At 42.3% G+C, this 16,564-nt stretch overlaps 1 protein-coding gene across 3 annotated transcripts; it reads right to left on the reverse strand.

The window, feature by feature from the left end:
• Positions 1-4,143: 4,143 nt before the first annotated feature.
• LOC116610739 (proprotein convertase subtilisin/kexin type 5) lies at positions 4,144-16,498 on the reverse strand. Of its 3 annotated transcripts, none has more exons than XM_048722583.1 (12): positions 16,351-16,498; positions 14,567-14,958; positions 14,177-14,320; positions 13,596-13,715; positions 12,706-12,891; positions 11,396-11,602; positions 10,506-10,709; positions 9,453-9,632; positions 8,380-8,502; positions 7,661-7,822; positions 5,765-5,971; positions 4,144-4,781 (listed from the first exon to the last, which is right to left on the reverse strand). In XM_048722583.1, the coding sequence occupies exons 2-12, from the start codon at positions 14,946-14,948 to the stop codon at positions 4,588-4,590; spliced, it is 2,109 nt and encodes a 702-aa protein (XP_048578540.1). In that variant the 5' UTR covers positions 14,949-14,958; positions 16,351-16,498; the 3' UTR covers positions 4,144-4,587. The 3 variants fall into 3 exon arrangements, with proteins under 3 accessions (XP_048578540.1, XP_048578539.1, XP_048578538.1); XM_048722582.1 differs by having other exon boundaries at positions 14,177-14,440; XM_048722581.1 differs by having other exon boundaries at positions 14,177-14,958.
• Between the last annotated feature and the right edge of the window lie 66 nt (positions 16,499-16,564).

The raw sequence follows: 16,564 nt of genomic DNA on the forward strand, positions 1-16,564 counted from the left end.
TGCCATCGGACTCGCACGCTACAAGGGTTGACGGGATGCCATCGGACTCGCACGCGACAAGGGATGACGGGATGTCATCGGACTCGCACGCTACAAGGGATGACGGGATGTCATCGGACTCGCACGCTACAAGGGGTGACGGGATGTCATCAAACTGGCACGCGACAGGGGGTGACGGGATGCCATCGAACTCGCACGCAACAAGGGATGACGGGATGCCATCGGACTCGCACGCGACAAGGGATGACGGGATGCCATCAGACTCGCACGCGACAAGGGATGACGGGATGTCATCGGACTCGCACGCGACAAGGGGTGACGGGATGTCATCAAACTCGCACGCGACAGGGGGTTACGGGATGCCATCGAACTCGCACGCGACAAGGGATGACGGGATGCCATCGGACTCGCACGCGACAAGGGATGACGGGATGTCATCGGACTCGCACGCGACAAGGGGTGACGGGATGTCATCAAACTGGCACGCGACAGGGGGTTACGGGATGCCATCGAACTCGCACGCGACAAGGGATGACGGGATGCCATCGAACTCGCACGCGACAAGGGATGACGGGATGTCACCGGACTCGCACGTGACAAGGGATGACGGGATGTCATCGGACTCGCACGCGACAAGGGGTGACGGGATGTCATCGAACTTGCACGCGACAAGGGGTGACGGGATGTCATCAAACTCGCACGCTACAAGGGTTGACGGGATGCCATCGAACTCGCACGCGACAAGGGATGACGGGATGCCATCGGACTCGCACGCGACAAGGGATGACGGGATGTCATAGAACTTGCACGCGACAAGGGGTGACGGGATGTCATCGAACTTGCACGCTACAAGGGATGACGGGATGCCATCGAACTCGCACGCGACAAGGGATGACGGGATGCCATCGAACTCGCACACGACAAGAGATGACGGGATGTCATCGAACTCGCACGCGACAAGGGATGACGGGATGTCATCAAACTCGCACGCGACAGGGGGTTACGGGATGCCATCGAACTCGCACGCGACAAGGGATGACGGGATGCCATCGGACTCGCACGCGACAAGGGATGACGGGATGTCATCGAACTCGCACGCGACAAGGGATGACGGGATGCCATCGAACTCGCACGCGACAAGGGATGACGGGATGTCATCGGACTCGCACGCGACAAGGGGTGACGGGATGTCATCAAACTCGCACGCTACAAGGGTTGACGGGATGCCATCGAACTCGCACGCGACAAGAGATGACGGTATGTCATCGGACTCGCACGCGACAAGGGGTGACGGGATGTCATAGAACTTGCACGCGACAAGGGGTGACGGGATGTCATCGAACTTGCACGCTACAAGGGATGACGGGATGCCATCGAACTCGCACGCGACAGGGGGTGACGGGATGTCATCGACCTCGCGTGAAATGACGCGTTGTCCAAGATTTTGAGTTAAAAATTGCACGGTATGCAAATCTACGAAAACAGAAAGAGTTATACAGCCTATATAATTTCCATTTGGTTTTAGCTCTTACCAACTTGGATAGTTTGCGTTTTATTGGCCCCACATGGTTGTGTCTGGGATGTTCCACTAGACGAACTTGCATCGACCACGCATCCTTTCTCCGGTTAACACCCACACTTTCTCCGGTTAACACCCACATAGGAGCAACGACTGACAAACACTTGACAGCTCTGGAAGAGTCTAGACAGGATCCCACTGTCCACTGCCGGTTTATTTTTCCCATTCAGATGGTGAAGAAATTGTAGGACAGGCAGTGAGTGCCTGACCCAGTAATGACCAGCGATGTAAGCAGCGCGCAAGATGTGCTGAAGCAGAGCAGCAGATATTGGTGGAGAACCCCTATTCTTTTTCTCTTTGGGAAGATGTCTGCCCTTGCCGCATCCTCCTCCAGACAAGTGCAAGTGCGACCGAACATTATAACTACAAATAGTTTCAGGTGTGAAGGCTCCTTGTCAGGGATGATGCTGGTGCGACCGTATATTATAACTACAAATAGCTCCAGGTGTGAAGGCTCCTTGTCAGGGATGCTGCTGGTGCGACCGTACATTATAACTACAAATAGCTACAGGTGTGAAGGCTCCTTGTCAGGGATGATGCTGAGTGCGACCGTATATTATAACTACAAATAGCTCCAGGTGTAAAGGCTCCTTGTCAGGGATGCTGCTGGTGCGACCGTACATTATAACTACAAATAGCTTCAGGTGTGAAGGCTCCTTGTCAGGGATGCTGCTGGTGCGACCGTACATTATAACTACAAATAGCTCCAGGTATGAAGGCTCCTTGTCAGGGATGCTGCTGGTGCGACCGTACATTATAACTACAAATAGCTCCAGGTGTGAAGGCTCCTTGTCAGGGATGCTGCTGGTGCGACCGTACATTATAACTACAAATAGCTCCAGGTGTGAAGGCTCCTTGTCCTTGCTCCTTGCTCCTTTTTTTTAATGAAAGAACGCTTGAAGTAAACTCATAAATAAGCGCCCTCTTAGACTACAATTTTACAATACAAAAGGTTTTGACGCGCGAGACTTTAGGAATTGTATGGCTAAAATATGTTACATATAAACATATCCTGATAAAGTTTATTCACCGAGAGCCCCATGTAATCCTCTTTGTATTGCTTGGCCTTATCACTCGTGCTACAAATAACTATGGGAGCCCGCGATAAAGAGTTGATTGGAATTCTCCGATAAGCGTTTGCTTTAACTTTGATATAACCCTAGAAGTAACTATGCTAGAACTCGACAACACCAGTCGAAATAAAAGAATTATTTCACCCAAAATAATATTTGTCGAAATAAAAAAAAAATGTAATGTCTAATACGCAATGATTGTTTTAATTTCCCTCTCGAAATCTCTCCGTTTACAATAACCAAGCACAACAGTGGAGTTGTCAAACCTTCAAAGGCAGCTTTGATTTTCCTGATTCGCTTGCGACGTATGAAAACCATGTATTGCTGAGGAGGAAATGGTAATACGGTTAACAAACTTACCCCTTATTTGGTTGTCCTAGAGTTGTCTGACGGAAGACTGACTGTAGAAGGCTGTTATACTTACTTGCATACACCAACTGCGACTCCGTTAAACCATAAATTAGTAATGTGCAACTTATGAAAACAATCGTTTAGTCAAACGCCACTGGCGAAATTCAATGGGGTGGTCTTTTCTGGAGGGAAGGGTGGGTAGAACAAGGATATGTACCGAGCGCGATCAGGAGATTGACATGGATATTCAAAGAACGAGTTATTCACTCTTTACCCTATCAAGTCCAGCCTGAGATTTCACCAAATTCTGAGAACATGCTAAGAACATGTCGAAGCTCGGCTATTGCAGCAAAATATTTGAAAGTGTGATGTGTTCTGAAATGCTGAATAAAATTGCGTCAATAATAACAACCATAAATAATGTTATTGCCCATTTGTGTAATTGTCTTCTATTGTTCATTGGGTGCATTTTTATATACACTGAAATTTAAAAACACCTGAGGAACATCTCGAAATCTCAGGCTGGCCCTTCGTAAAGAAAACAAGGGCAGAACACGGATCTGTTCCGCAAAAATATCTGTTCCGCAGCCTGTCGAACTAATTGTGCTAGAAATTTTATTTATTTATTTATTTATTTATTTATTTATTTATTTATTTATTTATTTATTTATTTATTTATTTATTTATTTATTTATTTATTTATTTATTTATTTATTTATTTATTTATTTATTTATTTATTTATTTATTTATTTATTTATTTATTTATTGTTATTGTTAGTTATTGTTAGTTATTGTTATTGTTATTGTTATTGTTATTGTTATTGTTATTGTTATTGTTATTGTTATTGTTATTGTTATTGTTATTGTTATTGTTATTGTTATTGTTATTGTTATTGTTATTGTTATTGTTATTGTTATTGTTATTGTTATTGTTATGAGTGGTTGCTTGGGGAAAAAACGTAAAGACCGGCTATACAGTTAATTATTTATGTGCTAAAATGACTAACAATATCATGTGGCTGGGAAAAAATGCCAGGCCTAACCACTGCTGGTTGGAAAAAAAAAAAGGAATGGTCCCTCCTGGGAAAAAGGAACAGACAATTTTTAGAAAAAAAAACTAACGCTTTAACACCAGCACGTAAAAGTTTAAAGGTTGGTTTAATTAAATTGGTTTAAATCTCAATCCCCCAAGAGTGGACAGAACCAAGAACAAAACTGAATAGATTGTGCTGTACACGTTTTTAAGTGATCATTTAGCTAGTAAGAATTCAACACAATGAGAAACTTGGCCAGTTATCAGGCAAAGAAAAACCTTGTTTAACTAAACATGGTTTGGTAGGAATGCAGCATACATTTCGATTCTTCGGTAGCTTTAAAAGTGTTAAGTTTCGGGGAAAAATAAGAGTTTTAATACATGAGAAAGTTCTCCAAGCACTTATTTCTAGTCCTAAGCACACATTTCGCGCGAGCATTTTGCGCATAAAGTTCTATGAAACCATCGTATACAAAACAAATTAGTTCGCTTAAGTAACAGTCATTGTCCCATAGCTAAAAACATCTGCACTGACTTTAAGTAGCTTCATTTAAGGTAGATTTTCATTGTTGGGCGAGGCTGTAGTGTACTCGGGGAGTTTCTCTCCTTTTGGGGAAGGTTTGACGTTAGTTGTTGATTTGAGCTCATAAGTGGTCGGAATCTCATCGGAGGAAGTCGGAATGTTATCGGGAGTCGTCGACATCTTTTCGAATGCAGTTGGTCGGGGACCCGGTGTTGGGTTTCCTGTAATAAATGATAATTGTTTGCTTACAATGGATTACTATTGATAATGCACATTCTTTTTTTATACTGACGTGAATGAAGTCATATAAAAATATAATATATAAAACATCTCTTAGAAAACTAATACATATTTATATTTGTATAACTTTATTTTTTGCAATTAAAGAATTTCGCTCAACCATATTTCATATTGTTTACAATTGAAAATACATCAGTTCATTTGCAAGAAAACTTCAAAATAGCCATTCACGGTTGAACTGTTATGACTAGTGCAAACTAGTGACACAACGACATAACAACATAGGCGCGCGCACTCTTTTAAGCCCGACATAACGACATGGACATAATTACATAAAGAAAAAACATGTTTTTTCTCTTATGCCGTTATGTTCATGTCGTTATGTTGGGCTTATGTCAAAATGTCGAGCCATTCACACTTGAACATATGAACTTAATAGGTGCACGTGCCTATGTCATTATGTCGTTATGTCACTAGTGTGCACCAGGCATTATACTTAATTAATGCTATTTTATTGAACGTTTCTTAGTCACTTGCTTGAATTAGCCAATGGATTTTTTTTTAGTCACTCGGTATTGTGGCGGAAGCATAAAATGGCGGCGGCGTGATAGTCCTTATTGGTCTTGATAAGGCTGGTTAGTAAACTTAAAGAATGTCGATCACCCACTTTTTGTTATTGTATATAATTGAAAAAACAGCGGTTTATTTGCCAGGAAACTTCAAAATAACAAACTACGGATGAAGTCTGACATTTTATTGATGATATTTGATTGAAAATATCTTGGTTACTTGTTTAAATTAGCTGATGGAAATGGATGCTTTAAGTCAATCGCCATTGACCGGGAGTATAAAATGGCGGCATGATTGGAAAGCTATTTACTACAAAATCACCCGACATGAGTGATTCGTACAACGCGACCCGTTTAGTGCAAATATTACTGGCAACGAAGTGAGCATCGCCTACCTTTCGCACAAACAGTTCCCCCCAATGTGTTCATCTCCACACGGTAGCCTTTGGGACATTCCTTAACACACACGTCGTCATAGATCATGCCAAATCCAAACTTTGCGTGGATCGAGTGTTTGTGGTAACCAGGCCTGCAAGTGTCGCAGTGACGCCGACCATGATAGCTGACACTCTCGCAGCTAAGACAGTTGGTCACGTGACACACTAAAGCGAGGCAAGAACAGAGTCAGAACATCGATGGCTGTCGTTTTTCTAAATGGTCTAAAAGAGCCTGGGGCGAGCGCACGAGAGACCTGTGATATTCTAAAACGTTAGGGACTAGGACATCTAAGGGACTAGGACATCTAAGTTGACTGCCAGCAAAATTGTATTTGTTAACACGAATTCCTACAAGTTTACATAAAAATTCTCGACTTACAAAGCTCTAGAGCGATAAAAAAGCGAAAGAATGACTGAAACGAACTCCCAAATATGGTATGTAATGCCTAAGAAGGAAATGACCGAGCGAGCTAGAAAAACGACAGTTTTTTTATATGGAACGAGTGTTGTAAACATTTTTACAGAACAATATCACACGTTTAGGCGAGGCACTAATTCGGGGGTGACACTAATTATAATTTTTCTCTTAATCCAGGCGCTGTGTACGGAGAAAGCGTTTAGTAAAATTATTCCTCTAGCATAGGCGCTTATTTTGGGAGGGGGATTTTTTTTTTCTCATAGGCGTGGATCTTATTCGAACGAGCCGCTGTATTTAAATACACAGTGACTATATGCCCGACAGTCAGGAAAGGTCCTCAATGGACTAAATGCCCGACAGTCAGGAGAGGTCCTCAATGGATGACTTAAATGCCCGACAGTCAGGAAAGGTCCTAGATGGACTAAATGCCCGACAGTTTTCAATTTTTTATAATAAACCCTTAACTTGTCGACCTATTGATTGCAAAGTATTCTAAATTTGCCGAGAAAAGGGCAGAAACTCTAAATTGAGATTTGTTATTGATAGTAAACGTTTTCTGTTGACTATGTATACTATAGAATCGTAATTTAATATTTTGTCACTTGGTGGTGTACATTCTTGTTTTTTATAAGAACATCTAATTTTTAGTTGAGGCTGAGCCGTTCTTATTTTTGGAGAATTTTAAGGCTTAATGTTTTGACGATGTTCTTGAATTTTAGTGTATATAGGAATATAATACCAAATAAATTATAAGGAAGAGAATTACACTAATGATCAATAGCCATAATAAGGTTGTTACAAGAGCACAATTTGATTCAGCATTTTAGGACGCATCAGGACTAAAAACATATCAAGAAAATTTAGCCAAAAAATGTCGTTTTTTCCCAGACGCGGTCACTTCCATATAAGGAAACTAATACATTCCTTATTTGGAATAACTGCACGAATCTTGTAATTTTTAGGGCTGCCGTATCACAGGTGCTTCGCAAACTTTGTGAATTGTATTCAGAACAGAAAAAAAGTGACTGTGACCATCTTTAGTCAATGGAGAAAGCTTCTGAAAAGAAACTAAAATTCCTCGGTACCAGACCCCTAAAACGACAGCGGTTTCTTCATATGAGAAAAAAAAATTCTGCTATCTGAGCCTCGGTATGTTCTTAGCATGTTTTAAATAAAATTTGTTGAAATCTCAGGCTAGACGTTCTTTTAAAAATGGTTCTTATAAAAAAAGAGTGTATACAAGTAAGGAAAAACATTCAATTCCGACGACACTAGGTTGGCATCAATTTACTGGCTTATTTGAATGAATTGGAAACTGTCGGGCATATAGTCCATTGAAGACCTGTCTCGACATTAGTAGAAGATAAAACTTGTCAGTGTGTGTCGTTAAGTGTCAGTTATATTTCAAGCAGCATGTCACTCAATTTTGCACTTACCTTTTCGACAGATCTGCTCATTTGTCTCCTTGTAACCCAGAGGGCATTCGCGTACACATATGTTGTTCTGAGGATTGGACCAGACGCTCATCTTAAACAAGCCTTTCTTGCATGTTTCACAATTCATAGGACTGTTGCAAGTTTCACACGATTTCAAGCATTCTGAAAACGCAAGATAATGCTTGTTTTAGCGACAGTAACAGCCTCCCCTTTCAAAATATGTCTCTAAAGGCATAGCTTTTATAAATTCATTGAAAGGCAAGGTAAAATCTTAGATGCCTTTTCGCCCTCTTCTGACCATATAATACAGTCGCCTTATCAGGATTGGCTGAGGGGGGGGGGGGGGGGGGTGCGTAGTCATAGGTCTCATATGGAAAGAGCATAGTATTTGAAGATTCCTTAAAGAGGAATGACCCACTTTTGGCCGCCAATATGAGATGGGGGGGGGGGGGGGGTGCGACCCCCCTGTGTATTTTTCAACCATTTATGTTTTTGCTTATACATAATATTAGTCCCTATCAGGGCTACAGAGGCTGACATTACATTCATTATTTCCGCGGGCTCATTCCGCGGGCTCTCTCGTGTAGTTATTTTTACAAGACCTTGAGATTTCACTAAATCGCTAATTATCATAAGAAAAGTATCATGTCGAAATGAAAGAAACGAATAATTTTTATCGCCATCGCCATTGTTTTTTTAGACATTTTGATAATACTTACTTAGGCATCGTCCGTACTTTTGATAGTAGCCATTAGGACAGCTTCTATGACAAAACTTTCCATCTTTCTCAAGAAAGTAGTAACCCTTTTTGCACCTGAAACACATTGAGTCTAGACAGCCTTCTACAAAAACAAAAACAAAACAAAAGTAAATTAACCAAAAGAATCAATATCCTTTAGTTAAATCCGTGTTCAGCAATACGTTGTTGTTTTTGTTGTTGTTGTTGAGAGGGCAGTTACGACGACCACAAACCAATGAGGGAGAGCTGGATACCACCACATGTCAAAAGATAAAAAACGAAAAAAAAAGGAAAGGTATTTAATTCTCGGTATTTTCTCGTTGACCGGTGGCTAGGGAGCCTAAGGCCCTTTGCACAGGTCTAGTGCGCCAAAATCCAAAAGCCTAAAAAAGGCACAGGGAGCACGTGTGACTGAAAGCGAGAATACATTGCACACAATCATTTTGAGTCTGTTATTATCAGAATAGTATTACAGTCTTCAATATTATACACCTATTTCAATAAAGGTTGTACACCTATTTCAGTAAAGGTTGTCAGTGCAAATGGCAAATGGCGATTGGCAAATGGCAGTTTTACGACCGAAAGTAAACATGCCTCTCGAAGAATATGGATAAATCAAAAACAATTATCCATTAAAGGTTACTAATGCTTGGCTCTGACATTGCTGGACTTTATTTAACATCTTTAATTTTACGAATAATTAGTACCCATAAGCCATTTACACTGCACTGCACTGCATTTGCACTGACAACCTTTTGTGAAATAGGTGTACAACCTTTTGTGAAATAGGTGTACAACCTTTTGTGAAATAGGTGTACAACCTTTTGTGAAATAGGTGTACAACCTTTTGTGAAATAGGTGTACAACCTTTTGTGAAATAGGTGAAATATGTCCTCAAATAGCAGTGTTTGTCTAGTAGTCGAAGTCAGCCTGCGGCCTTTGGCCGTGCATTCAAGACCCCAGTCTTATATTTCTGTGAAGACACACTGCGCTCAATTAATAAGTTATATCAACCGTTATTAAATTATTGAAAAAGCAAACTGACAAAATTACCCTCTGATCCGCGCAACTCGCAAACGAATGACCCATTAACATTCTTTCTCAAAAAGCGGTAAGGGCATCTCCCGACACATTGATGCCGCTGATCCATGAAAAGCAGGCTCAGCTGTGAGTTACATCTGGTGCAGCTGTTTGTGTTAGGGCAGTCAATACATCCGGGTATTTGAGGGCAAGCTGATAAATTCAAACGTAAATTATTAGGATGTAGCAAACAACACTCACAGCCGCCATTTTATGCTCCCGCTCAAGGAATCCATTTCCATCGGCTAATTCAAGCGAGTAACCAAGATATTGTCAATCAAATATCGTTAATATCCAACCAGACTTAATTCGTAGATTGTTTTTTGAAGATTTCTTGCGAATTAACTGTGGTATTTTCAATGATAAACCATAACAAAGGAGTGGTTGATCAACATTCTTTAATTACAAGAACCTTAAGTAGCTTTCTTCAACTCCTATAAATAATACCCATTTTCAATAATAACCATCCTAGAGCGTCAATCTCAGCGTAACGAGGCGGCGGAGGAGGTAGGGGGCGGGAGAAAGAGAGAGAAAGGAGAAGACTTCTCGCACTTTCTCTTCTCTCCCGCCCCATGCCTCCTCCTACTCCTCCGGCCTTGTTCCGCCGCGTTCTCGCTCCCAGGGTTCCCGCGGATGAATAATAGAAAATTTAAGCAACGGCGACGAGAACGGCTAAGGCAGAAAACACTTGAAAATTGAAAGAGCCAGACGTTGAAATGCACTTTGAAATGGATACATTTTAGTCTTTTATCTTCAATCTACAACTTTAAAACTACAAGTTTTATGGGACGTAAGCGCTGAAAACTAGACTATCTTTGTTCGCTATGTTAGAAACAAGGTTAGAGGCTTGTCCATATATTTTGGGACTACAAAAACAAGAGAATTTCGAAAAAAACTAGTTTAGAATTGAGCGCGAAGCATGAAATATTTTTGGGGTATCACGTTCTCCCGCCGTCGCCGTCGTAGTTTCTTAAATTCCATAATAACGTTTTATTTGTGACCTTTCTGTGGAACTCGTGATCTTACTTTGCGGCATCTTTTGACAGAATGGCCCTTCTGCATCGTTAGTTCCATTTGACACTTGGTAACCACGGGGGCAACTTCTGACACAGGTATCCATGGAGAAGCGCGAGTATCGTAGCCAACCGTCTCGGCAACGCGTGCACTTGCGCCTATACCAGAAGCCACTGCGCGCCGGGCAGACTGCGCAATTGGGGATAGCACAAGGCGCTGAAATCAATCGGTTAGTAGTATGTTGGTGTTCCTAAGATTAACAAGGAATCAAAAAATATATATGTTAAGATAGTTGTTACTCGTAATGAATGAATAAATTAATGAATGGGTTTAATTATCCACATTTGCAGTAGTTTATATTGGATTACAGTGATGGCCAGATTTACAACACAAATTTACTGGTTACAAAACTTCCAACGTGCCTACTTAGTGTTAGGTAATCGAAATTTATCGGTCGGGGCCTGGATATAATAGAAAATACAATGCAATGCCATGGCAACCGCAGAGACCATTGTATTTTCTAATGTGTCCAGGCCCCGACCGCGCTCAGTGGACCGACTGCTTGTTGTCAGCACCCTGGAAGAACGATAAATTTCGACTTTGCAGCGAAAAAATGCAGGGAAATTCTGGTCTTTTGGATTATTTTCTTCTATTGATGTGTTTAGAAACTTTTAATTAGAAACATTCATTCTAACACCGGCGTTATTAAAGATAAGTGCCTTCGTCTTCGAGATATTCATTTCAAGATGGTTCTTGCTGCAATATAACCTTAGGGAACATTTTTTTCATCCACCCATCCAAGGTGCCTTGTTATGAATACACGTTTTAACCAAGTGGGCTGCCCCCCCCCCCCCCCCCCTGCCTGCCACGGCCGTGTGATTGTTGTAGCAATACAGCAATACCTGTGTTTTCCTCGTCGCAGAACGGGGCTTGTCCGGTAATGTTCATCACTCGGTAACCGAAAGGACACCTTTTTACACACCGGTCTTGGCTTCCGAACATTCCTCTTTGGGTTTGGAGTCGGTACCAGCCCTCCTTGCAACGCGTACACTGCGGTCTTAGGGACGACTCGTACCGGGGACACACCTCACAGTTGTTTACACCGCACACTGGAAAATAAACATAAGAAAGAGTTATCTTTAAAAACGGAAGCGCGACTGACGTATTCGGTCTTCGGCCCCTTAACCGCTGTGATCTAGGTTCGAATTCTGGCTCTCTGGGAATTCATGCCTTGATTTGAATTTGAGTCACAATAAATTATTTCTTCTGTGTTTCCAGTCTTCTCGGATAAGGACCCTAAACATCTATAAGTTGCACTGCACTGCGGACCTGTATCACCTAAAGAATCACTGGTGACTGGCGATTAACTCTCTAAGTGACCTCAGTGACTGTGCTTACTAACAATACATTTAAGGGGCCACTTGATGTGGAGCCTCGCTGTGTTATGCCTTACGTACCATTATATCTGGTGGAAGTTATATACGAATGGAAGAACTATTGATTTAAAGCTTAAATGAACATTCGTTATTACGGTTATATCACTTTCTAAGAAAGTATTGTGTATTGAGTCGAAATATACGTGTTTCAATCAACCAGGTTGCCTCTTCGTTGTGTTTACAAATATATACTTTTGTGTCGGATTTTGACAACACAAGAGAAATATCCCGGGGGAGGAGAGGGGGGGGAGGACTCCGATAAAACCAGACGGGGGTGATCTTCGGCAAAATTGATTTTAACCCAAAGGGATGGCACTTTGGGCGTAGTCAACATAAATTCTCACCCCTAAGAAATAGCAAATTTGGTGTGGCCGAAAGAATTTTCAACCCTAAGAGATGGCAGAATCGGAGCAAAATGTTTAATACCCCCTTAGGAATAACAATTGGTCGAATTTTATACCAGGTAACGGAATCGAAAGAAACGTTAAACAGCCTTAAAAATTGTAGTTGTTCGATTTTTTTCCCTGAGAAATAATCGAAAAAATCTTCTAACACCCCCTAAAGGATGGTAGTTGGTCGAAATTTTTTATACCTTGAAGATATGCCAATCACCCTAGTCTCCTTTTTTGGAGAGTCCCCCTAATGAGACTTCTCATTGATGTCCATCATTTATGGGGACTAACCACATCACCAAAGAATCCTACACATAAGATTGAAATAACGCAGCATGCATCTGTTCATCATAGAAGAACTGTCTGGTTCTGTTACGCACTTACTCTTCTCACAGAAAGGTCCATCAACTGGTCCGGTCCCGTTCTTTATTTGGAAGCCTCGTGGGCACTTGCTAACACACCGATCGAAGCTAAAGTGAGTGAGACGGTACATGCCTTCCTGGCAGCGACGACACTGCAGCAGTCGGTGATGACAGGACGCGCAGCCACGCACTCCGCAACTGGGCAAGACTTCAGAATTGAAGGGAATATTAATAATGAGAATGTTTAAGAGTTTTCTCTGTTGTTATTTTCGGTGATGACAGGACGCGCAGCCACGCACTCCGCAACTGGGCAAGACTTCAGAATTGAAGGGAATATTATTAATGATAATGTTTAAGAGTTTTCTCTGTTGTTATTTTCGGTGTTGACAGGACGCGCAGCCACGCACTCCGCAACTGGGCAAGACTTCAGAATTGAAGGGAATATTAATAATGAGAATGTTTAAGAGTTTTCTCTGTTGTTATTTTCGGTGTTGACAGGACGCGCAGCCACGCACTCCGCAACTGGGCCACCCTCGGGCACCCAGGGCGTCGCGGGGATCGAGCACACAGGGAGCGCGCTTTTTTTCTCCTCTCCCATGAGAATGTTTAAGAGCTCTCTGTGTTGTTATTTTCGATGATAACAGGACGCGCAGCCGCCAGGCATTCCGCATTTAAGTAAAATTTTAGAATTAAACGAAATATTACACTAATGAAAACATTTAATAACAACCCTCTCTTGCGCCATCACAATGTCACCATTCTCATAGTCATCAGCAGACTCTATTTTTTTTTTGTTAGCCGGGCCCCCAGTGCCCCACCTCCTGCTACGGCCCTACACAAACATTGCCTTGTACTGGTAAACCAAAATGTCAAAAATTGGGGAAAAACGTGTATATATTATTGATGGTATACCTGTGCGGCGCGTTCTCCTGCAGGTCACCTTGCCCCCTTTCGTGTCCCGGATGTAACCGTTCTTACAGCGAGTGCACCCGTATTTACCAGAACAGGACTGACAATTTCGGACATTGCAGCCTATAGAAGAGCATACAAAAAATAAACCAGACCCTTGAGAGATATTGAAAGTAACTTAAATTTTTGGGGTCAGTTTAACCACACAAAAGCTGTCGAGAAGAGAGTTGTACGGCACCACCGCCCCCCCACTCCCCCCCCCCCCCAAAAAAAAAAAAAACTCAATTATAGGTAAAAAAAGTCAGTGTCGAGCACTCTAGGACGGTTAACTGCCTATTAACACCTATTGCAATCCTGGCTGTGTACAACCAGACCCATCCGAAGACCAAGCGCAGACATTTACATTAACCCCCTCCCCCCCCCTCCACCAGTAATAAAAGAAAAAAAATTTAAAAAAAATAACTCCCTTGTTCACGGACTATCACTTTTTCACGGAGAATTTCGTATTTGATCAACAATTATTTCACGGTATAACAGAAATTTTAACTTTCAATTAAAAATTCTTGCTTTAGTTTCGTATATACCTCCACGATGCCCATGTTTCCATCCATGACCCATTCCATGACCTCTACGGTGACCATGACCCCATCCTGTGCCTTGCCGTCGACCCATGCCTCCTCCTTGGCCTAGACCCATGCCTCCTCCTTGGCCTAGACCCATGCCTCCTCCTTGGCCCATGCCTCCTCCTTGGCTCATGCCTCCTCCTTGTCGTCGTCCCATGCCTCCTCCTTGCCCCAGGCCTCCTCCTTGCCCCATGCCTCTTCCCTGACCTAGACCCATGCCTCCTCCTTGACCTCGGCCCATGCCTCCTCCTTGACCTTGGCCCATTCCTCCTCCTTGCCCCATGCCTCCTCCTTGGCTCATGCCTCCTCCTTGCCCTAGGCCTCCTCCTTGGCCCATGCCTCCTCCTTGACCTTGGCCCATGCCTCCTCCTTGGCTCATGCCTCCTCCTTGTCGTCGTCCCATGCCTCCTCCTTGCCCCAGGCCTCCTCCTTGCCCCATGCCTCTTCCCTGACCTAGACCCATGCCTCCCCCTTGACCTCGGCCCATGCCTCCTCCTTGACCTTGGCCCATTCCTCCTCCTTGCCCCATGCCTCCTCCTTGGCTCATGCCTCCTCCTTGCCCTAGGCCTCCTCCTTGTCCCATGCCTCCTCCCTGACCTAGACCCATGCCTCCTTGGCCCCAATCAGTTTCTTGATCCCAGTTATCATCTTGGTCTTCATATTCATACCAATCACCCTGAGCCTGCACTACAGCAGCAATGGTCAACAGCGGTATTAGTAAGAGAGCCCTCATGCCTTCTATCCTGGAGTAAAATAAATGGCAAAATGTCATTACAAAAGAACAATATTAAAAAATACAATGGTTCATTGCTAGTTCCCAAACGAGTTTTTTGTTCATTCTACATTTTTTCTTAAATATTTTGCAGGTTTAATACTGCTAATACCCAGAGACAAAACTGGGGTATTTCTAATAAACGTATAAAATATATATCGGAAAAACCACTTAAACTTAAACACAGTTTCGCGCGTATACCGCAGGTCCTTTCCGTGGAAGCTATACTTCAAAATGTCGTCTTTGGTCGAACTCTCGCTAAATGAAATGCTTGAATTAGAACAGGTCTTAGCGTTGTCTCAAAATAGAAACCAAAGATCGTAAATGGCGTGGTTCCTGAGTTCCTTGCTCTCCCGTTTTTGCGTGGGAGGTGGCTCACACTTTTCTTCCTAAGGGTGAGATATATATATATGGTCTTGACAGTTTAGCAGCTCTGTCAATGGCCACTTAAGAAAGCAGTACAACCTTGTTATCAATACCATGGTAGTTATGGTGATATAAGACACATCTTTCGGTGGTATATCATGTGAACAATGAACGTGCAGCAAGGCCTCCCTGTCTATGAAACTACGAGCTACACTAATGCAGCAGCGGTGACTTGTTCGACTTGTAATCCGCTATCGATAACTGTCAATCACCCCAAGTCAAAGGGCACAACTGTGCACTCGCTTCGGGTATTTCAGCGCCAAGCCCAGGATATCACGCACGGATACCACAATGACTTTGCATAACCCCACATTAGTCACAATCTATTTATATGAGTTTACTTCGCTTGGTTTTTTTTTCCATTGACAATTTGGTATGAGCATTCTAACGTAAATCGATAATGAGCTGAGTGTAAAACATAATTAATTTTTTTTCGAAAGCTGTTCTAGATGACTATAACACCTATCAATGGCAATACAACATCATTTTATGACGGTATTACGTTTTACGAGACCGGTCACTAGAAATTTCATACATACCTAAATATAAATAAATGAACAAACATCAAATCACTTCTTCTATTTGTTTGACGAGGATAATATTCTTGTGAAAAAGATGCTACATTCTTTTACGTATTGCTAACTTGTTTTAAACGATGTTTCAAACAGTAATTTCATATCGACTAGTCAAATAGTCACAACCTCGCCTTTCGTTATTAATCTAAAAGGAATAAGTTACCATTCGTTTCGTTGATTTTCTTACCGTTATTCTAAGAGATAGTATGACAAACAAAAAAGGGTCTTTGTCCTTTTCAACTTTTTGACGGAAAATATACGATAACTTTAATGCGAGAGGATAGGATAACACGGGAGATCATTTATACTTATACATTAATGATAACTTGATGGATCTATTTTAGTTATGCACCTATACATACCTGAAATCAGCGCTGACGCAGCTGCAAATACGAAGATGCGCGAATTGCACAGTTATAAGGGTCTGCGTGGAGTATCATTTTACAGCCACATCAGCTGATCACCTTAGGTCACGATCACTGCTATCAACGCTTGATACACAAAAATGAAGACTTTTCATAATGCCACTTTCGCTTGGCAAGGAAATTCCAACAGCGTGTTAACGTTAACTATATA

This window comes from Nematostella vectensis, chromosome 15 (genome assembly GCF_932526225.1).
Source record: "Nematostella vectensis chromosome 15, jaNemVect1.1, whole genome shotgun sequence".
NCBI classification, from domain to species: Eukaryota; Metazoa; Cnidaria; class Anthozoa; order Actiniaria; family Edwardsiidae; genus Nematostella; species Nematostella vectensis.